The 22,107-nt window shown below is 38.0% G+C and overlaps 2 protein-coding genes across 11 annotated transcripts; both read left to right on the top strand.

The window, feature by feature from the left end:
- Positions 1-690: 690 nt before the first annotated feature.
- LOC797394 (uncharacterized) lies at positions 691-6,664 on the top strand. Of its 2 annotated transcripts, XM_068216395.2 has the most exons (7): positions 691-1,053; positions 3,308-3,622; positions 4,250-4,549; positions 4,756-5,058; positions 5,249-5,545; positions 5,775-6,071; positions 6,161-6,664. In XM_068216395.2, exons 1-7 carry the CDS (start codon positions 954-956, stop codon positions 6,310-6,312), a joined length of 1,764 nt encoding a protein of 587 aa, XP_068072496.2. In that variant the 5' UTR covers positions 691-953; the 3' UTR covers positions 6,313-6,664. The 2 variants fall into 2 exon arrangements, with proteins under 2 accessions (XP_068072496.2, XP_068072497.2); XM_068216396.2 differs by lacking the exon at positions 4,756-5,058.
- A 978-nt stretch (positions 6,665-7,642) lies between these two features.
- Positions 7,643-21,424, top strand: LOC137489034 (uncharacterized). Of its 9 annotated transcripts, none has more exons than XM_073937026.1 (6): positions 8,081-8,474; positions 9,131-9,279; positions 15,496-15,804; positions 15,984-16,286; positions 16,467-16,760; positions 20,989-21,424. In XM_073937026.1, the coding sequence occupies exons 2-6, from the start codon at positions 9,234-9,236 to the stop codon at positions 21,120-21,122; spliced, it is 1,086 nt and encodes a 361-aa protein (XP_073793127.1). In that variant the 5' UTR covers positions 8,081-8,474; positions 9,131-9,233; the 3' UTR covers positions 21,123-21,424. The 9 variants fall into 9 exon arrangements, 6 of the variants coding, with proteins under 6 accessions (XP_073793127.1, XP_073793131.1, XP_073793128.1 ...); XM_073937030.1 differs by lacking the exon at positions 8,081-8,474 and adding an exon at positions 17,519-17,639 and having other exon boundaries at positions 9,171-9,279; XM_073937029.1 differs by lacking the exons at positions 8,081-8,474; positions 9,131-9,279 and adding exons at positions 13,917-14,279; positions 17,519-17,639.
- The last annotated feature ends 683 nt before the right edge of the window (positions 21,425-22,107 follow it).

The raw sequence follows: 22,107 nt of genomic DNA, 5'->3' as shown, positions 1-22,107 counted from the left end.
TCAAGATCCTTTCATCGATAATGTTTACGTTGTCATTTAAGCTCTCTTTATACTGATAAGAGTATTATTATTATTGTTAAAACTCGAGCTGGACATTTCCCCGTTTTACAGAGCGATCACACACCGTAAAAACCCAAATTAGTACACTTTGTTGCAGGTTACAGCAGTCCTGTAATGAGTATCTTCACCAGCAGAGGGCGCTGAGAGTTTCTTCAAGATTCATCGCTCACCAACTTGAAGAAACCTGGAGAAGAACAGGACGCTATCGGCTAATTGCTAATTAGCAAAAGACAGACACGCTGTTATTAAAGGTAGGCACATATTATCTTGAAACTCTTCATGACTGTTTTGAAGTGTGGTATAAACGTTCACAAAACTTTTAGCATCACAAGTCAATAATTCATTCACAGCAAGTGGGTTTAGATAATAATATATTAACTTAATGATTATATTCGCTATATTTAACCTGTACATTTGCAGTAAGTGTGCACTCTAAACAAGGTTGCAGTTATTTTCTTATTTAAGGACATATTTTCCCACAAGCACAAATATAAGAGTCTCTCCACAGTTCATCCAGCAGGCGGCGCTCGACGCTTCACAAGCTGTTTCTGTCTTTACTCTATTGGAGATTATGACTCTGCATTGGAATTTAAACTATTCGGCTGTTAGAAAAACCCGTTCTATACAGTATGAATGAACATAAAATCAAATAAGAGTTCAGGGTCAAATATCACGGACACAACACTAAATAACAGCAGCAGATGCAGATATCAGATCAACACTCATGAGGCGTTTCTCTCTTCTGCTGTTAGTTTCCATATAAGGCCAGAATTCATCTGAAAAAGTAAGATCAGCACATTTTATGATGTTAAAGAAGATTGTTAAGAGAAACGGAAACAGGTTGTAGGAGGGCTCATATTAAATCAGATAAATATCTCAGTTCATGCTGGAGAATGTTCAGACATTTTCAGAGCTGCCATCTTGAGCTCTTCAGTGAACTGATGAAGAAAATGTTTCTCAAGTTAGTTTTGCTCTGTTTGTGTCGTCTGGTTGGTGAGTTCTTAATCTCTCTTATTACAGTTCTTTCAGCAACAGATTCAGTGTTTATTTGTTCTAATAGTTGATTAAAAAGCTCCATCATTAGCTTTAATTGTGATGTGATTCTTATCTGAAGTGAAAGTTTTCTGTGTGTAATGTTCAGATCAACTTCAGTTCCTGCAAATCAGAGTTTTATTCTGAATCAGCACAAAGATCTGATTATTAATCTACATATTGTCAGTTTTGTTGTTTAAGCTGATGATCTTTTCTCTTAATATTGATTTAGCCCTGAATGAGCAGTGCATAGTCAGCCATCTTTATATCCTTCCTATAGCAGTATATATTATGGGCTCTATTTTACTGATCTAAGCGTGATGTCTACAGCTCATGATGCAGAAGCACTAAGGGTGTGTCCGAATTCACTCCTGGGATCTGGCTCTATGTGCTGGTGCATGATCTAAAAGTGTTGTCCTCATTCTCATAATGATTTATCCGTGTGTTTTGAGCATGATGTGCATTAAACCAGAGTCTCATCTCCCATTCCCTTTAAGAGTCAGTTTCATCACGCCATGGTCACTGACTATTTCAAGGTCTGATTTACAAACATATGCACCCAATATATTTGCCAGCCACTGTATGTGTTTCATATATCATATCAGCATTCTTTCAATACACATAGCACAGGGATGTCAAAATCATTTCCTGGAGGGCCGCAGCCCTGCACAGTTTAGTTCCAACCCTAATTAAACACACCTGATCAAACTAAGTGAGTCCTTCAGGCTTGTTTGAAACCTACAGGTGAGTGTGTTGGAGCAGGGCTGCGGCCCTCCAGGAGTTGAGTTTGGACATCCCTGATATAGCAGCTACGTATTGGGCCATAGAAGAATGTAAAATGTACAGTGATTAGGATCGTCACGAAACTGGAATTCGGTACCAATCGATACTGAAAATTTAATAACGTCCATTTCCTTTTAACATTTGAGCGCTGCTGAGCACGTTCTTATACAGCGCTGATTTGCCATTGTGTTCACATGCTCAACAGAAATGACTGTGATTGGCTATGAAGGTCATCAGTTCACCGAACTCACCGCTGTTTACTGCGTGTAACTACAGATACAGGGACACTGGAGCGTTTTGAAGCCCGTGTGCATAAATGAGCATTACAAATCCCTCTTATTACAGTGTGAGCCTGGCTTAAAGATGCTGTGTTTGGGATTGACAGATAATTGGTAATATTATACAGGTTTTACAGATCAAACTCTTTTTATTTATTTCATTATTGGAGAGGGTTTCCCCCCGGCCCTTCCTCCACAGACTTGACTCACACACAGGTTGCCAGATTGATTACAGCAACAGTAACGATCACATCTGATGATGGAAAACATTGAACCTTACACTGTACGCAGATCAGCTTATGCGTTCTTCTGTAATATCTGTATTTCTGCTAATTATAAACCTCCTCATGTAGATTTTTGTAACTCTGATGTAAAGGTCACATCTGTCACAGAATACACTAAAGCGGCCCAGTAGTAACCATAATCAAGCAGACTGGCAACCATTAACCAGGATCTACAGGCTCTTCATTTGCATGAAGTTAAAGGATTTGCAACTTTGTCACGTGACTCAACACGTCCACATCCAGTCGCTAACGTTATCAGTTTGGTTTTTTTAATATATAGCTTTTGATTGAACTATCAGCTTGCTTGATGAACAGAAGAGTGTTTTTGCTTTGCTGTTAAATCTGGGAACTCTACACCTCTGCTTCAATGCTAATAATTTAAACTCGTTATGCAGAACATGATCAGGATCAGACATGATATTATTAGCTGATCTCATCAGGTTGTTCTAATAGACTGAGTCTTACAGCTTTTCTAGAGGTCGACCTAAAATCTTAGAGCAGATTTTAATGGATTAAACAAGCTTGTTTTCAGCGTTCCTGACAGACTCCTACAGCAAAAAGAGTCACAGTATTGAATCAAACTCATTATCACAGACCTGAAGAACAGCAGAGGAATCTCCTCTCTTACTCTGAATGACCTGAGATGATGAAGAAAGTGGATTCACTGATATAGAAATAACTGAAGATCTGTTATTAGAGATTACATTCAATCAAATTAATATGAAGATCAAAAACTGAACAACATCATCATCATTACCTTCAGAATAATATTCACTGCTCATCTGAATGATCAAAAGTGTTTTAGAGACGACTTTACCAAACCAACATCCTGTGATTTAACACTTTAATCTGACAAACTCTGTTCTGCAGGTGGACTTGATGATGATTATTATCAAGTGCTGGAAGGACATTCAGTCACTCTGAGCTCTGAACTCACTGAACTGAAGAATGATGAGCAGATTCAGTGGAAGTTTGGAAATGAATACACTTTAATAGCAGAAATCAATGTAACGGCAAACAGATTCTCTGTATTTGATGATGTTCTTGATGGGAGATTCAGAGACAGACTGAAACTGGACAAGAAAACTGGATCTCTGATCATCACAGACAGCAGAACTAAAGATGAAGGATATTATGAACTAGAGACCAACCAGATGATCAGCATTTTCCGTCTTGTAGTCTCTTGTAAGTTGAAGATTTGTTTTAGCTGCTTTATTTTTTAATCACTAAGTACAATATTATTCCACGTTAATTATGCATTGGTGAGTCTCTTCTTTTGTTTTATTATATTAATTTTAGAGTCTCCATGAAATCAAAACTAACCATATTGATTTTGTTCGCTCACATTGCTAGTTGTGTGGTGAACAATTCTTCAGTGCATGTCAATAATAAAAAGAATAGTCTGGCCTTCTAATCTTCAACTGAAATCTGAGAATGCACTTCCTGTTTTTTTTTTCAGTTAAATTCTAGATTAGGTCTGTCTGAGGTATTGGGCGTGGCTAACATGCTTAACCACGCCCCTTCAGCTGTCAGTTTTGACAACAAACTGTAATGGTGAGCAGGAGGAGTCTGTTAGGTCGTGATAACTCTCCCCAAACCCTTTTCTCCATCTTTCTGACTGAAATGCCTACTTTATTATATCCAATCAGCTCGCAGTAGAAGAAAACAAGCCACACCCACTGTTTTGTCTTTTAATATTCTGTCTCTCTAGGAACTGCATCACAATATGAACAATAAATGATCACAGCTTTCAGTTTAAGTCTTACTATGTGAATGTTGATATTTGTTCTCATTGTGTGTTTGATGATGAAGATGAAATAGAAGTGGAGGAGGAAGATTCAGTGACTCTGAGCTCTGGTGTCTCTGAACTGAAGTATGATGATCAGATTCAGTGGAGGTTTGGAAATGGAGACACTTTAATAGCAGAAATCACTAAACAGACCAACAGTTTCTCTGTATTTGATGATGTTCTTGATGGGAGATTCAGAGACAGACTGAAACTGGACAAGAAAACTGGATCTCTGACCATCACAAACACCAGAACTGAACAAGCTGGAGATTATAAAGTACAGATCAACACTGAAATCAACACTGTTAAACTGAGAGTTTTGGGTGAGTTAAATATTAGTTTGATCTGATTTATATTTTAATCAGCACAAAGACACAGTTTTTAACCCAAACCTGCTTTTGTTTTTGTTGGTTTATTATATTAATTTCAAATGTAAATTTACTTTTGTAAATCATCAAATGGCCGTCTTAATCTGTGTCTGTTAATCATGATCTGTTTCTGTTTCTTCTTCATGTGTTTGGTGATACAGGAAATAGAAAACAAGTGTCTGTGAAAATAGGAAATTCGGTCACTCTGAGCTCTGGTGTTACTAAAATGAGGAATGATGATCAGATTCAGTGGAGGATTAAAGACACTTTAATAGCAGAAATCAATGTAACGGCAAACAGTTTCTCTGTATTTGATGATGTTCTTGATGGGAGATTCAGAGACAGACTGAAACTGGACAATGAAACTGGATCTCTGACCATCACAGACACCAGAACTAGAGATGCTGATTATTATGAACTACAGACCAACTATATTACTGTTTATTTCCGTCTCATTGTCTATAGTGAGTTATAAATGGGCTTCATCTGGTTTCCTCTTTTAATCACCAGCTGTAGTTTTAATCCACAAAGTTCTTTGCTGTTTTTGTTTATTTTCTGTTGTTTTATGATATTAAAATAAATTTTCAGACACAACAATAGAGCTTTAATGATCCTAATCTGACAAAAACCCTGTTTCTGTGTTTATTGATGCAGAAGAAATATCAGTGATGGAGGGAGATTCAGTCACTCTAAACTCTGATCTCACTCAACTGAAGAATATTGATCGGATTCAGTGGATGTTTGGAGATAAAGACACTTTAATAGCAGAAATCAATAAACGACCCAGATACTCTGTATTTGATGATGTTCTTGTTAAGAGATTCAGAGACAGACTGAAACTGGACAATAAAACTGGATCTCTGACCATCACAGACACCAGAACTGAAGATGCTGGAGATTATAAACTTTGGTTCAACAATGAGAGAATAAGGAGTTTCATTCTCACTGTTGGTGAGTTTAATATTGGTTTCACAGGTTTTATTTATTCAGAAACAGATCTACACTAATGTCTGATGATCATTGAAATGTTGTTTTATTGTTTCATCTTTAAATCCAGATTAAACTCAAATGCTGTTCAGACTCTAGATTAGATGTTGTTCAATGCTCTACTGTGGATGGGTCTTGTCTTCTTCAGTCTCTTGATTTCTCCTCATTTCTCTTTATTCTCTGGTGTTTTCAGCTCTGCCTGTTCCTGTCCTCATCCTCAACTCTTCTCAATGTCCTTCATCCTCATCTTCATCAGTGCAGTATTGTTCAGTGCTGTGTTCAGTGGTGAATGTGAGCGCTGTGAGTCTCTCCTGGTACAAAGGAAACAGTTTATTGTCCAGCATCAGTGTGTCTGATCTCAGCATCAGTCTCTCTCTACCTCTGGAGGTGGAATATCAGGAGAAAAACACCTACAGCTGTGTGATCAACAACACCATCAGCAACCAGACTCAACATCTGGACATCAGTCAACTCTGTCCCACATGTTCAGGTACAGCAGAGCTGATATTAGTGGATGGCAGTGCTGATATGAAGCTTTATTGACTGATCTGAGCTCAGTTTGATGTGTTTGTTCCTCAGGCTCTGTTCACTGCTGTGGTCCTACTGAAGCTGTGATCCGATTGGTCCTCTCTGTTCTGGTGGGCGTGGCTACTGTCATTATTGTGCTTTATGACATCAGATCCAGAAGAGCTGAACAAGATCAAGCACATATTCACGCATCACAAACCTGAATGATGATGTCAGAGAACTGCTTTCAGTCATTTCAGCTTCATTTATTTTGAAGATTTTAGATGAACCTGATGGTTCTGATGCAGCTCATGTGAGGGTTTGACATAAATACAGCAGCAGACTTCAAATACAAAGCTTTGCTTTCATTTAGCTCAGTACAACAGGCTTTACTAATGAACATTTTATATATGATTGAATTTTTCATGTTTGTTTTGTAGTGTTACTATTTTACAGATTCAGTTTGATTTATTGTTTATATTTCTCTAAAATAAGACACAGATCTTACTTCACTGTGCATTTGTCAGATGTATTTGCTTGTCTTCATCAATAAAGTTTTCTCTGTCTAAATGTAAAGTCTCTTCATGTTGTATTTGATTGTGTCGAGCGCCCTCTGGAGGAGTAAAACAGTTGAGCAGAGCAGAAATCTTCATCTTCATGATCTGCACAAATTCACAAACATAAATCATGACGTCATTTCACTTATAATCTTCATTTATTTGTAATGGCTTTATGTTTTCATTTGCTGATCTTTCCACCCTGAAAGATTTCAGATCAAACTGCAACTCGAGCATTAGTGCTATTAAATGTGTGTCGAGATAAAAGATGGCTGATTCACTGATTTATCCTCTTTAACACTTACAGGACTTTTAGATCACTTCTTATTACACTTTACCCTGTCGTGTTATTATTGTGCAGATCAGATGTCCATCCTATCACGATCATTTCATTTATATATAAATTCTTACGTTGCCATTTAAGCTCTCTTTATACTGATAAAATTATTGTGTTATTAAAGCTAGAGTTGACCTTGGACATTTCCGCGTTTTACAGAGCGATCACACACACACACACACACACACACACACACACACGCACACACACACACACACACACACACACACACACCGTAAAAACCCAAATTAGTACACTTTGTTGCAGGTTACAGCAGTCCTGTAATGAGTATCTTCACCAGCAGAGGGCGCTGAGAGGTTCATTTAGATTTACCACCGTAAACAAACCTGGAGAAGAACAGGGGTCCGTTCTTCGTACGTGGATTACTCAGTTAGCTGGATTTGGATATTGACGATTTGACATGATCCAGGATCGTTTCGTTCTTCAAAGCTGATCCGAGAGTTGATGTCATGGCAACAGTTCTGCTAGGTCAAACCTGATTGGGAGCAGGTTCGATTCATATAAACAGGATTAGATCGGCTCAGTTCAAGCAAAGATAATACAGAAAGTATGTACCGAATTCTGATATTTTCTTACAGTAGTAGTTATATACACTTGGGAAAATGGTACATATTTTTTAACTATATATATAAAGTTATAGTCATTAATAAAATAAATAAAGTTATACATATTAATAAAACGTAGGCTATACAATCTGCACTCTCGAAATGAAAGTACAAAGACTGCCATCTGGTGCAAAGAGAAAACTTATTGATATGAACTTTTTTGATCGCTGTACAAATTGTGTATAATAGAAATGCACAATATGTGACTTTTTTTAAAGCAATAATACATGTCAGCAGTCATGAACATGTTTTGATAGTTAATAGTGATTTGAAGCTTCACAAAAGTTGCAGACGCCTTTACCAATATGAAAATGCTTTTGGAAACAACCAGTTATTCTTTACACCGATTAAAAAACTGTACTATAATAAAGAAAATCTTTTCTAAATGTAGAACTAAATACATTGATTTGCATTGAAATACATGATGAATACTCTTGTCTTGACAAATGAAAGTGTAAAGCCTGCAGCTCACAATAATGTGAAGTTACTGCGTGTCATATTTAACAAGCCGTTTACTGCTAATTTGATGTAATTTTGCTCACATGGATAATTGAATATTAATCAGATGATGTCATTACGCTGCTGTGCCGTCAGCCAATCGTTGCATTGCTGATCATGATTTCGAGGATCGATAGATCTGTCCTTCACAACACACGCAGCGATCTCAGATCAGTTCATCCAGACATTCTAATCTGATTCGCGAACTTGTTTGAAGAACCAAATTAGCGAGAGATCAGTTATCAAGATTAAAAGATCCAGGATCTGCCAAATAATCTTAGATCATTTAAGCGAGGTACGAAGAACGGACCCCAGGACGCTATCGGCTAATTGCTAATTAGCAAAAGTCAAACATGCTGTTATTAAAGGTAGGCACATATTTATTACATTGAAACTCTTCATGACTGTGTTAAAGTGTGGTATAACAGGCACTGATCAGCATGCGGGTCTTGATGTTTCTGCTGGACATTTGTCATCATGTCAGTTGATTGTGGTTGAAGTGTTTCTGTGCTTTATTTCTCTTGTTTATATGAGCCTCTTATTTTTACAGTTCATACAAAAACAACAAACACACAACAACTTTACAATCAAGAAAGTGAATCCATTAACAGTCAAATAAGAGTTCAGGGTTAAATAACAAATACAACAATTCCTACACATTGCCACTAGAGACACCACTGTAAGCAGTTTCTGTCTGCTTAAACTACAGTATAAAGTGTTGATTTCTGGATCCATGTTTGCTAAAATATGAGAAATTTAATGAGGGGGAGCTTACATTACAATCATTTAACTGTGAACTCAATAGCAACAATGACTAGAAGTAGCAAACAAAAGTTAGCATAGCAAAGGTTTTCTGCTGTTAAAGCTGAGCACTGCTGTTTGCGTGTGGCACTAGAGAAAAAGATGTAAAATTCAGTCATTTCTCGGAAACGTTTGCAAAATGAGTGTGAATATAATAGAAACAGAAGTGCTAGACATTAACACTGAATGCATTAACACTAAAGGATGTTATTTTATCTTACAGTAGAGTTTCAGATCACTTTAACAGAGCAGCATCTGTCAGTTCATCACTGAAGCCATTTTGAGGAGTTTGTCCTCATCTCTGTGGACTGAAACTGTTGTTGAAGATGTTTCACAGATTCTGCTTCTGTTTGTGTTTGTGGCGTCTGGTTGGTGAGTTGCAAATATGATTGTGAATACACTGATACGTTCATGATTAGATCTTGCTAAAATCTTTCATCATGGGGTTTTAATCATTTATCTTAACCCTGATCGTATTGACCTTATTCTTCAATGCGGAAGTGCGCTCGTTTTTGCGATTGTTTTAGAACTTCAGATTGAACCGCATATGAGAAAAAGGACTAATAAACATCAAAAAACGGTCAAACTGCTTGCTCTACAAACAAGTGTTTTCATGGCTATATATACAGACCAAGCAGAATAATATAATATAAAAATATCAGCTTGCAGCATCAAGCAGCAGAACGAGCTGTTTCTATTATCTTAAAATGAATGGAAATGAATAAGGCAGGAAGTCTCGAGCCAAAAAGATTCAAATGGCTTCGTCCGCTCGTCTGCAGAGAATAAGGTGAATATATGGGGCTGATAAGAGCTTGTGTTTGAGTGCATATTCAATGATGAGGACGAACCAGCATACATTAGTCAAGTAAGAATTTCCTTCAACAAATATGTACACTTTTTGACCACTAAAGCTGGTCTTGCACTAGCTCTGGGATGCAAGCTTTGTGGATACAAGTGTAGAAATGTAGATTTCTTATTAAAAAATGACAGATTGTTTTGCAAGTTGTGACTTTTATTCCTCATCTGGAAGCATTTAGAGCATTCGTAGCTGCGCTGAAACTGCTGTTTTCCTTCTTCGGACAAAAGCATCTGCTTAAAGACTAAATGTAAATGTAAAAATGCTTTTCAAACCACCATAGAAGTTCACTATATGGAGCAAACCCTGCCTGTTTTTGACTAAAGTAGTAAAGAAATTGACAGTGAATTCCTCAACTGTGAGCTGGTTATTAACGCCACCAGCTCCTCTCTGCTCTGTTCTTGATCATGTCACACTTCTGTACCCACAAACGCCTGTGAAGCGACATTCTCCTCCTTCAGAGCAAACTGAAACTGTATGTTCGCAAACAGTAAGCAAGATGAAGAGAGATTTAATATATTGTTTCTTTTAAATAATATTTTTATTAAATATAATCTTATTGTAATGATTATACTGGATATCCATTTAGAATTATTGTACTCATCTCAAATCATCGATTGGCACAGAACAAATGAGTTTTTGCAGTAAGAGACGACTTTTAACGCTAGCTTTCTAGGCATTGAGTGTTTACCATGCTGTTTATTTGCCTTGTGTGTGCAGAAGCGCTCTGAGTGCCTGTTGAAAAAAACAACAACCATGAGCTGAAAAGCAGACAACGTCTTTCACATTTTCCCCAATGTTTAATGTAATAAATGCAGAGCCAGGCAGTAAAATAAATCATAGAGCTCTCGATCTAGACTGACAGACAGCTAATTCTGGGCTTGCCTAGAATCTAGGGGTGTAACGATACATGTATTCATCCTGAACTGTAATGATATCAGGGGTGATGTTGCAGTTCATGCTGTTCCGCGACAAATACAGTCAGATCAGACGTGCAGTCACTGTTAGGCTGGAAATAAAGCAGCATTCACAAAGAAAGCACCTGTGAGATGCAGCGCTCAGAAATGTGTTCGCCATGCCGTCGTGGTCATGCTAACTTCCTACACAGAAGCTTGCAATGCTTGCCCCTCCTTTGAGTTCTTCTGATTGGTCTACTGCTGTGGAACTGACAGCAATGAGTATCTGACATCTTATATGATGACTATGGTAATGAGTGTCTGTGTAAATGTTGAAACTTTTTTTTTTAATCTTCACACGCTGCAAAAGATGCGATACTGAACAGTTGTTGTCCACTGCACCTGCTACTATGTGGACATAGTAGAGCTAGCATGTTCATTAATAGAGATTTCAGTTTAGACTCTTGCTGAATTTATGCAAAATTACTGATTTTCTAATGTTTAGGAGAAAGTTGGGCTCAACCTTTAAAGGTTTAATCTGTAATAAAGTTTTATTTTTCATTCTTAATTATTTTGTATTTTATCACAAGACGCTTTTCAGTTTTGTAGCTGATTGTGACAAAACATTTCTGCCTGTTCAAAATGAACAGAAGAGCAAGCGCTGGGGATTGTTGCTTATTCCTGTTGTACTGAACTCATATTGAACCGTGACCCCAAAACCAAGGTACATCCTGAACCGTGGCTTCTGTGTATTATTACACCCTTACTGGTGTAACTGGTGGTTACCATTACTGGTCTTTACAAAATTCCACTTGAAATAGACACATTTAAAAACAACTGAAAAAACATTCTGTCTGATTTAAGTAACATGTAACTGAAAGCATCAGGTTTTTATTTAAAAAAAAGAAACTTTGGGTTGATGCATTAAGCCACATTAAGCGTTTAGAAAGTCAAACACAGGTGCTCCTTCTCCTCACATTAGTTTTTCTTCCATTTATTGGCTGCAAATAGACTGAAAAGGAAGCTGTTTACTCAACTGAGGCTCAGGGCTTAATTTGTGCCGGAACACGCCGGATCCGCATCCAGCACCTCTAAAATCTAATGCGGCACCTCATTTAACCGATCCCCCTCCTCAACCGCCTTTCTCCCCCGTCCGCTGTTCACTTTCGCTTTCTTCTGCTACTCCCCAACCCTCTTCACTGTCATCCTCGACACCCGCTCACTTTTGTCCTCAATTTACAAATGAAGCAGTGCTGAAGCCTTCTACAGTTAAAGTCAGAATTATTAGCTCCCATCAAAATTTTTTCTTCTTTTTAAAATATTTTCCAAATGATGTTTAACAGAGCAAGGAAATGTTCACAGTATGTCTGATAATGTTTTTTCTTCTTAAGAAAGTCTTATTTGTTTTATTTCGGCTAGAATAAAAGCAGTTATTAAATTTTTAACACCATTTTAGGGACGAAATTATTAGCCCCTTTAAGCTATATATTTTCTTGATAGTCTACAGAACAAACCATCATTATACAATAACTTGCCTAATTACCCTAACCTGCCTAGTTAACCTAATTAACCTAGTGAAGCCTTTAAATGTCACTTTAAGCTGTATAGAAGTGTCTTGAAAAATATCTAGTCAAATATTATTTACTGTCATCATGACAAAGATAAAATAAATCACTTATTAGAAATTAGTTATTAAAACTATTATGTTTAGAAGTGTGTTGAAGAAATCTGCTCTACGTTAAGCAGAAACTGGGGAAAAAATAAACAAGCGGTCTAATAATTCTAGGGGGCTAATAATTCTGACTTCAACTGAACCTTCGTACAGCCTCGGCCGTATCGAAACAAAGATTTTCCCACTGGATTGTGGATTTCACTCGCTTACTCGAGCAGAGGTGAGCCGTGTCCCCCGGGAGTGCGTGCACACTCCACTGGAAGCGTTGCATCCTCTTGGGCGCGTGCACGCGGCGCATCTCTAACAGACATCTGTAGAGCTGCAGGCTGGGCGACAACACATTTGCAAGGTTTTGCAATCTGCGAGTGGAGCCAGTTTCCTCAAGGGTATTAGGTAACCCTTTGGTGATTGAGGAAACAACTCGGTAGGGTGTTGAAACACACTTGCTGCACCATTCTCCCTAACACGGAGGTACGTGCGCCTTTTTATCTGTCAGTAAAGTTCCCCGTCAGGTGAGCCCTGCAGATTCCTCCGTGGCCCCCAGCACTGACTCAGCGGAGGAGTCACCTGCTGGCCCACTACGTTGTAGGTCTGCCCGCTGGTCAGCCCACGTTTTGGGTATAGGTGCCTGCTATGCGTGATCCCCACTAGGCGATCCCATATGGTTATTCCGCCACGGTTAAGTCCCCCCCCTGGGTGGACCCATGTCTTCCCTCTTCGCTAACCACTTTTTTGTCTATGGGTACTCCCCCTTCTTAGGGCTAGTCCATATGTAAATTCTGCCATCTATTCCCCTTGGGTAGCAGATGGCCTCCGCAGCGTCCTCCCTATCGGGATTGCACGCTTCCCAACGTACTGTCTTATTTTCCTAGAATTATCTAGACGCTCATGACTTCCCAAAAAATATATCTAAATCCGTAAAACTTCTGATAAAGTAGGATAAATTAGGGCCAGGGACACATTGGAGGACTGTGCCTCCCATGGTGTGGGTGCGTCACGCTTGCCTGACCATCCCCTCATGGGGGCGTTGGTAAGGTGCAGTCATTATGGCGCTTTCCATAGTTCTCCATACGTGGATTTTAAAAATCAAATCCACTGAATAGCACTGAAGTTCCCCAACTGAAGGGGAACAATCGAGGTTACAGAAGTAACCCTTCGTTCCCCGAGGAGGGGAACGGAAGTGCTATACTCTGTCGCCATAATGACTGTCCCTTAGCTGTTTGAAAGTCTCTTCAGCTTAAAAGGATGACGTTTGCTCGCTCCAGGTGTGCTTATATGCTGGGATAATTGGCAATGAAGCACACCTGTGCAAGCTTACGCTGCCCATTTATTGCTTTCATTGGCCCGTTCAATACTCTTTCAGACAAGCGGCTTCTGAACCGAAACCTCCCATACGTGGATTTTCAAAATCAAATCCACTGTATAGCACTTCCATTCCCCTCCTCGGGGAATGAAGGGTTACTTCTGTAACCTCGAACGTTCTGTACAGATAAACCAACAAAAAAAATTTCTAGATCACATGAATTTCTTCATGTTTTCTGAAATTCAAATAATGTTATGAAGAGGAACTTGCCTAAAAGTCCTCATATTGTAACTGTGTACTTAACATATACCAGTAACAAGAGCCAGAAGTAAAACACAGAAGATAGCAAGAGTTTATTTCTGCTGAAAATGGCATAATTGATCTACAGGCTGTTTAGGCCAAATGTCTTTTCAGAGTGTGAGTTAAATAGAAACAAAAGTGCTAGATGACCACATCTTAACACTGAAAGATGTTATTTTAGCTGACAGTAGAGTTTCAGATGACTTTATACAGAGCAGCCTCACACAAGAGCATCTGTCAGTTCATCACTGAAGCCATTTTGAAGAGTTTGTCTCCATATCTGTGGACTGACAATGTTGTTGAAGATGTTTCACAGATTCTGCTTCTGTTTGTGGCGTCTGGTTGGTGAGTCGCAAATATTTTTCTATTCTCAGAGTTTTCTGTTCTGATAGCATGTATAGAACGAATGGTTTAATCTATGGAGTACCAGACATGTGTACATGACATGATTGTGGATACTGTTGATGTACATTCATGATTTGATGTAGCCAAAATCTTGTATTACATTATTTTATCATCTATTTTAACCTTAATTGTATGTATGGGGCTGATAAGAGCTTGGCAGGAAATGTTTCTTCTGGAAGTGAACTATTAACGCCACCTAATCCTCTCTGCTCAGTTCTTGATTGTGCCACAACATTGTAGTCACAAACGCCTGTGAACCAACATTCTCCTCCTGTTAACTTCAGAAGCAAACGCAAGAGCAAACTTCCTCATTTTCTGCAGCACAGCATCAGAGTCTGTGTATGCAAAAAGAGAACTATGCAGACATCTTGGGCAGAAACACAGAGAAGTCAGCAAGATGGAGAGAGATTTAATAAATTGTGTCTGTTTATATAATCTTATTATCTTAAATATAATCTGATTATAATGATTATACTGGATATACATTTAGAATCACTGCACTCATCTCAACAAGTCATCGATTGGCACAAATAGGATCCAAATCCCAGTGATTTTGTGGTCGACCACGGCGTGACGTAGAAGTGCGGTTTATCCCATCCATCACATTCATTTGGCAGCATATTAACATGTAGTCAAAGCAACAGATATAAACATGTCCACAAAACAGGATTTGTAAAGAAGCTGGGATTAAAAGATCTGTTCATATTTGTTATATTTATTATGATCAACAAGGACATCCGTGTATAAACCGTGGCATTGACATTTTTGTAACCACAGATTTGCTGATTTTCTGCATATAAATAAGAGAATTGTGCTTTCCACATCCTATAAGAAGCTTGTGGAGGTGCTGCTGCTGCTGTTCAATGTTTACACCAGCAGAAAAATCATGCTGTAAGGAAAAAAAGTATAAATAAGTTTTTTACTTTTGCTTTGCTTTTCTAAAGTTTATATGTATTTTTGCTTGTTTTATCTTTATACATTTGTCTTTGTACATTTATTTATTTAATTGTTCCAAATGTTGTTAGGTTTGGCCCACAGTGTCTGTCTCTCTATCCTGACAAGGGCAATAACACGAGTTCTGTTCAGTCAGATATCTGTGAGTGTGAACTCATGAAATGACATTTAAAGCTTTAATCTGACAAACTCTGTTCTGCAGGTGGAGTTCATTATCGTTATAGGAGTGAGGAAGGAACAGTCACTCTGAGATCTGGTGTCACTGAACTGAAGAATGATGATCAGATTCAGTGGAGGTTTGGAAATGAAGAGACTTTAATAGCAGAAATCAATGAACAGACCAACAGATTCTCTGTATTTGATGATGTTCTTGATGGGAGATTCAGAGACAGACTGACACTGGACAATGAAACTGGATCTCTGACCATCACAGACATCAGAACTAAACATGCTGGAGTTTATAAAGCACAGACCAACAATGAAACTATCTCTATTAAACTCAAAGTTGATAGTGAGTTAAATATTAGTTCTGATTCATATTTTAACCAGCACAAAGACACAGTTTTTAACCCAAACCTGCTTTTGTTTTTGTTGATTTATTATATTAATTTTAAATGTAAATTTACTTTTGTAAATCATCAAATGACCGTCTTAATGTTTGTTTCTTCCTCATGTGTTTTTGTTATACAGCAGACGTTAAAGAAGTGTCTGTGAAAATGAGGAATTCAGTCACTCTGAGCTCTGGTGTTACTGACATGATGAATGATGATCAGATTAAGTGGAGGTTTGAATCTAAAGAAATTGCTGAGGTTAATGTTACAGCTGGCAGATTCTCTGTATTTGATGATGTTCTTGGTGGGAGATTCAGAGACAGACTGAAACTGGACAAGAAAACTGGATCTCTGATCATCACAGACATCAGAACTGAACATGCTGGAGATTATAGAATACATACCAACTATCTTTATATTTTCTTCCATCTGTATGTCTATGGTGAGTTACAAATGTTTCATTTGGTTTATTTTTCAATCACTAGATTAAATTTTAATTCTCATATTATTGTATTTTTCTGTTGTTAAAATCAGCTTTCAGAAACAACACTAGAGCTTTTCATTTCGTAATGATTTTAATCTGACACAAACCCTGTTTCTGTTTGTGTGTTTGATGATGAAGATGAAATATCAGTGAAGGAGGAAGATTCAGTCACTTTAAACCCTAATCTCACTGAAATGATGGATTATGATGATATTCATTGGCGTTTTGGATATGAAAACACTGTAATTGCTAAAATCTATAATCGGCGCATCAGATTATATGATGATGTTCTTGATGGGAGATTCAGCAACAGACTGAAACTTGATAAACAAACTGGACATTTGACCATCACAAACATCACATCTGAACATGCTGGAGGTTATAAAGTACACTATCGTATGAGAAATGTCCTTTTCATTCTCACTGTCTTAGGTGAGTTTAATATTGCTTTCACATGTTATAATTACTCCAGTTTAGAAATAGATCTTCAGAAATATCTGATCATTTAAGCAATGTTGTGTTGTTTAACATTTTTAAAAGAAAGATGACAGATTATGTTTAGCTAAAGCAGAGCTGATATTAGTCATATGGTGCTCACTGCAGAGTCATATGGGGAAAAGATAAGAAAGAATGAACTACAATTCAATCTAAACTTGATCTGAAGTACATGGATCAAGCCAAAGGTGTCTCAGATCGAGTACTAGATTTCCCAATTGGCAGATAACTCAAATATATATATAATGCGATTTCTCTCATCAATACGGTTTCAAAGACTTCGGCTTTAACTTTACATCTACACTGTTTGTCACCTTTGGGTCTCGGCATGCTGAAAACAAGAGAGGTAGTGTCCAATTGCAGCTTAGTAATAATTTATTAAAGAAAGTATTTGTGAAGCTAATCATGAACAAAAACAGGAAAAATCAAGAATCAAACTGTCACTGACTCGGTCCCAGTCATTCCCCTCGCTGGCCAGGAGAGGCCGCCATCCCCGGACTTCTAGCATTACATCATCCACATACACTGATTGTGCACACACCTGAACTGAATCACGGTAATGACCCACGCCACCTATATAAGCCACACTCAAACCACTGTTCATTGCGAAGTCTTGTTTAGCCCTGGCCAGCATTACTGAGCGGTCGTTCCTGCCTGATCTCCTGTGTATAACCCCGGATTGTTCTTACCTTGAGGTGCCTTCTACCTGCCCACGACCCTTGCTTATCACACGGATTCTGAACCACGCTGTCTGCCCTCGACCCACGCCTGCTATTAGGACTCTGAACCACGCTGCCTGCCACTGATCTAAGCCTGGTAAATCACTGTGTGTCTGTCAGCCGCCAGCCCCACGACCTTGATTGATTACTGTTAATGTGTGTTCGCACTATTGTGCGTATTGGATGTTTGTCCTTGATTGTGATTTAATAAATACTGCAAAATGGATCCCTCTGTGTCAGTCTCCCCGTTACACAAACAGGTCAATCCAATATCATAGTCAAAACTGTCATGAGGTCATAAACAACGCATCAAAAATACAAACAACAAACTTAGACTAAAGCTAAAACACAGTGACAGGAAATATGCGTTACAGGAAACCACAAACAGACCCCCTTGATTTATTAATCCCCCTGTTTATTTTTTTCCCAATTTTTGTTTAACGGAAGGAAGCTTTTTTCAACGCTTTTCTACACATAATAGTTTTAATAACTCATCTCTAATAACTGATTTATTTTGTCTTTGCCATTAAGACCGTAAATAATATTTGACTAGATATTTTTTCAAGACACTTCTATACAGCTTAAAGTGTAATTTAAAGGCTTAACTAGGTTAACTGGGCAGGTTAGGGTAATTAAGCAAGTTGTTGTATAATGATGGTTTGTTCTGGAGACTATTGGGGGAAAAATACCCACCTACCAGGGCCAAGTTGACCAATGAGAAGTTAACTTTTAGTTTTAAACCATGTTCATTTACATAGACATAAACTTATGAAGGAACGTTCAAGTTTCTTAAAATGTTAATATGTTGCACACGTATTAACATAAAATGTAAACAATCGTTCAGTACACCAAATTAGCTTTGCAGGGACATCAAACATGAACTATCTATGATCTTGTTTAGCTTTGGTAGAGTTAAACATTGATTGCAGAAGTATTAAAAACATATTACTAATACATGAGCAGCAAGAGACTTGTGGCAAAACACCTGATTACACATAAAGAAAGAATAAAAGTTTTCATCAAATGTATCAGTCTAACGCAAGGAGCTTGTAGAAGTTTTGACCATGTCTCTAAGTCTATTTCTACGGAACCCCGGGAGGGACGTAGTGGAGGAGAAAAAAATTGGCTGGGTGAAAGAGAAAAAAATGGGTGGAAGGCAAATATATATTTCTAAGTTTTTGCGTTCTCTCGCAAAGTTTTGCATTCCCTTGCAAAGATGTTTCTCCACAAACACTTCCTGTTCACTTCGCTCATGTAAATTGCCAAAATTCCCCCATATTTTACCATTCTACCCCACTTTCTTTACATTAAATCTGTGCTTTGATCCTTGCCTTTCACTTTGCAACCTCTGAACCAGTGAATGTAACGCCGGGGAGTGACACTGACAACAGAAGGTAGGATCCAAACGCAGGTTTATTCAGAATAGTCAGGCAGGCGATGGTCAACACAGGTGCAAACAGATCTATACAGGCAGTCCAGAATCGAAGTCAAACACAGGCGAGGGGTCAGAAGGCAGGCGGCTAAACAGGAGAACTGGATAAACAAGGCTAAGATCAAAACACGGGAAAACAAGACCAGGATAACGCGTTGTAATGTCACCTTACAGATAAACAAAACTCGGTAATGTGAATGAGTGTGTGTGCTGCTTAAATACTGTGTGCAATCAGTCTTGAAGCATGGATCAGCTGTGGGAGTCTAATCAGTGGAGACTTGGAGCAGGTGTGTGTGTGTGTGTGACTGAATATGTAGTTTATCAGCAGATTTGTAGTACTAAGTGTGTGTGTGTGTGTGTGTGTGTGTGTGTGTGTGTGTGTGTGTGTGTTTACCAGCGACATCTGGTGGTTGTTCGCTGGTGAACATGACAGAATGCATGTATAAGCGCTGACTGACAGACGCGCTCCGTACAATAAACTGATCCCAGATCAGCATCTGTACGCGCCATTTAAAGGGACACTTCTGTTATCAAACAAGTGAGCAGCAAATGAATCTCATGTTTTGTTTAGTTTGATAACAGAGGTGTCTCTGTAAGAATGCACAGATCAATAATGAAAGCAGTCTGTTACCTTAGAAACTGTTTGTGCTCATTTAAGAGAAAATAAGCTGTTTACAATAAAACATGCAGTACGGAGATGTTTCACATTATTCAGTGTATTTGTGTGTTTAAACATACACCCGCTCCTCTGTGCTCCTCTGTAAATGGCGTGTACAGACGCTGATCTGGGATCAGTTTATTGTATGGAGCGCGTCTGTCAGTGCATTCACTGAGGTAGCACATGAAAGGCGACGATCGACGCACAGTAATGTAAAGAAAGTGGGATAAAATGGTAAAATACGGGAGAATTTCGACAAAAACGGGAGGGTAACGTGAGTGAGGTGAACAGGAAGTGTTTGTGAAGAAACATCTTTGCGAGAGAACACAAAAACTTAGAAATATATATTTTCCTCCCCCCCATTATTTGTTTTTCACTCAGCCAATTTTTTTTCTCCTCCACTACGTTCCTTCCGGGGTTCCGTATATTTCTAAGCACATCCCTTTGCGTCATAAATGCTTTGGCATCAGATTACAACTGAGCATCCAGTCTTGTGTGGAGGGGAGAAGCTGACTCTGTGTTTGCTGACAGATTTGTTGAACAAAAGCAAAATAATCATGTGTCTGACCGGTTACAAAATGAAAAACTCCTCAAGGGATTTATTTTTGGGAACTGTAGTAAAGATTATTGATTGGAGAAGAGCTTGATGATAACATTTTAGTTTAGGTCACATTATTAATTAACCATTAACTAACACTACTTGCTTAATAAACTATTAATTAGCTCTTTATTAATAGTTAGTCAATTAGATTTAGGTTTTGGGCAGGATTAGGTATGCAGAATAAGATCATACTCTATATCTACTAATGAACAGTTAATATCTTAATAATAAGCAGGGGATAAGCTATTAGTTATTAGCATGAATTGTTTAATTATTTCCTTTAAATTCTGTATTAATGATAAAAATAAAGCACTTCAATATCCAACATACAGTTCACTCAATCAAGTATCTGTTATCAAGATAGATTGATATGGAGGATATTTGATGCTTAACGCAGATAAAGAAAGCTTCTCTCGTTTACTTTTTGATTTAATTGGACAAAGTTGAATGATTGTTTCCACACCAAAATATACTTTTTATTACAAAAACAAACCCGATAAAGATCTTGAATGTATTGTTTACCTTTGTATTTTCACATACATGAACAAAGTTTGCTCAGTCATCTCTCATGTTAACAGTTTTCTCTATTGATTTAGATCAGCGCTTAATTTCTCCTGTAAACCTGAGACGTGTTTCCAGCTCCAGCTCTGCTCATTTAGCTCTGCAGCGACTACCGCTTGATATTAGTGGATGGCAGTGCTGACATGAAGCTTTATGGACTGATCTGAGCTCAGTTTGATGTGTTTGTTCCTCAGACTCTGCTTACTGCTGTGGTACTACTGAAGCTGCGATCCGATTGGTCGTCACTGCTTTGATGGGCGTGGCCTCTGCAGCTGCTGTTGTTGTTTTGGTTTATGACATCAGATCCAGAAGAGCTGAACAAGACTGAACACAAAACCAGCAACAGAAATCCTGTCATTAATTAATCATCGTCTAGTTTATGAGGCTTTATTCATTTGTTATATTCCTTCATATGATCAAATACAAATATTTACACTTTACATTCAGCAGAACAGGCTTCTCTTTTTAACTCCTGTTATAAACACAGACTAACCTTTATATCTGAATCTGGGCTTCAAGAGCTTTTAGTTTTCTACTGTTTATCCTACACATCCTGCTTGTAGATCTTGTGTAGCTGTGTGTTTGCCAGATGTATTTGCTTGTCTTTATCAATAAAGATTCTCAAAAGTTCTAGAGTCCTATAATGTTTTATTTCATCATGTTGAGCGTCCTCTGGATAAAGCATTATATATTAATATATTAAACATATAATTTACAGTTTCACATTAATATTGAGATCTTTGAGTTACGTTCATTACTATTAAATCATTGTGTTTGTAAATCTGGTAGATTTTCTCCAGTAAACCACATACAACTTAAAATTATTTATTGTTGTTATTATTATTGTTACAATTCTGCTCTAATACTGATGCAGAAATTGTTGGGCGAATCCCAAAAGGGTTACATGTCTGAAAAAAAAGGCACAATTTGTTTTTATTTATTTATTTATTATTTAGTTTTGTCATTAGTATTTCAGGTAACCTGTCACGAGTATTAGCTGGAGTACTGACCAGATTCTCTAGAGGGCGCTCCAGCTATATGTACACTCCACCAGCCATTCACCCAGGCTACACATCCCATCATGCTCACCCCCAATCCAGACACTGATTATCATCTACAGCTGTTGGCAATCTGAGCTCTCTCACTCACAGCTGCAGGTCATCATCTCAGATCACAGACACTATTTAAGTATCACATTTACACTTTTTCACTGCTCAGTATTATTTCATGCTGGACACTATCTAGCCTGTGTCTGTTTTGGTTTTGGACTGTTTTCATGTTATGATTTAATTTTTAGTTGTGGGCAGAGTGAG

Source organism: Danio rerio, chromosome 22 (assembly GCF_049306965.1).
Source record: "Danio rerio strain Tuebingen ecotype United States chromosome 22, GRCz12tu, whole genome shotgun sequence".
Taxonomy (NCBI): domain Eukaryota; kingdom Metazoa; phylum Chordata; class Actinopteri; order Cypriniformes; family Danionidae; genus Danio; species Danio rerio.
This window is presented reverse-complemented; position numbering and strand designations above follow the sequence as displayed.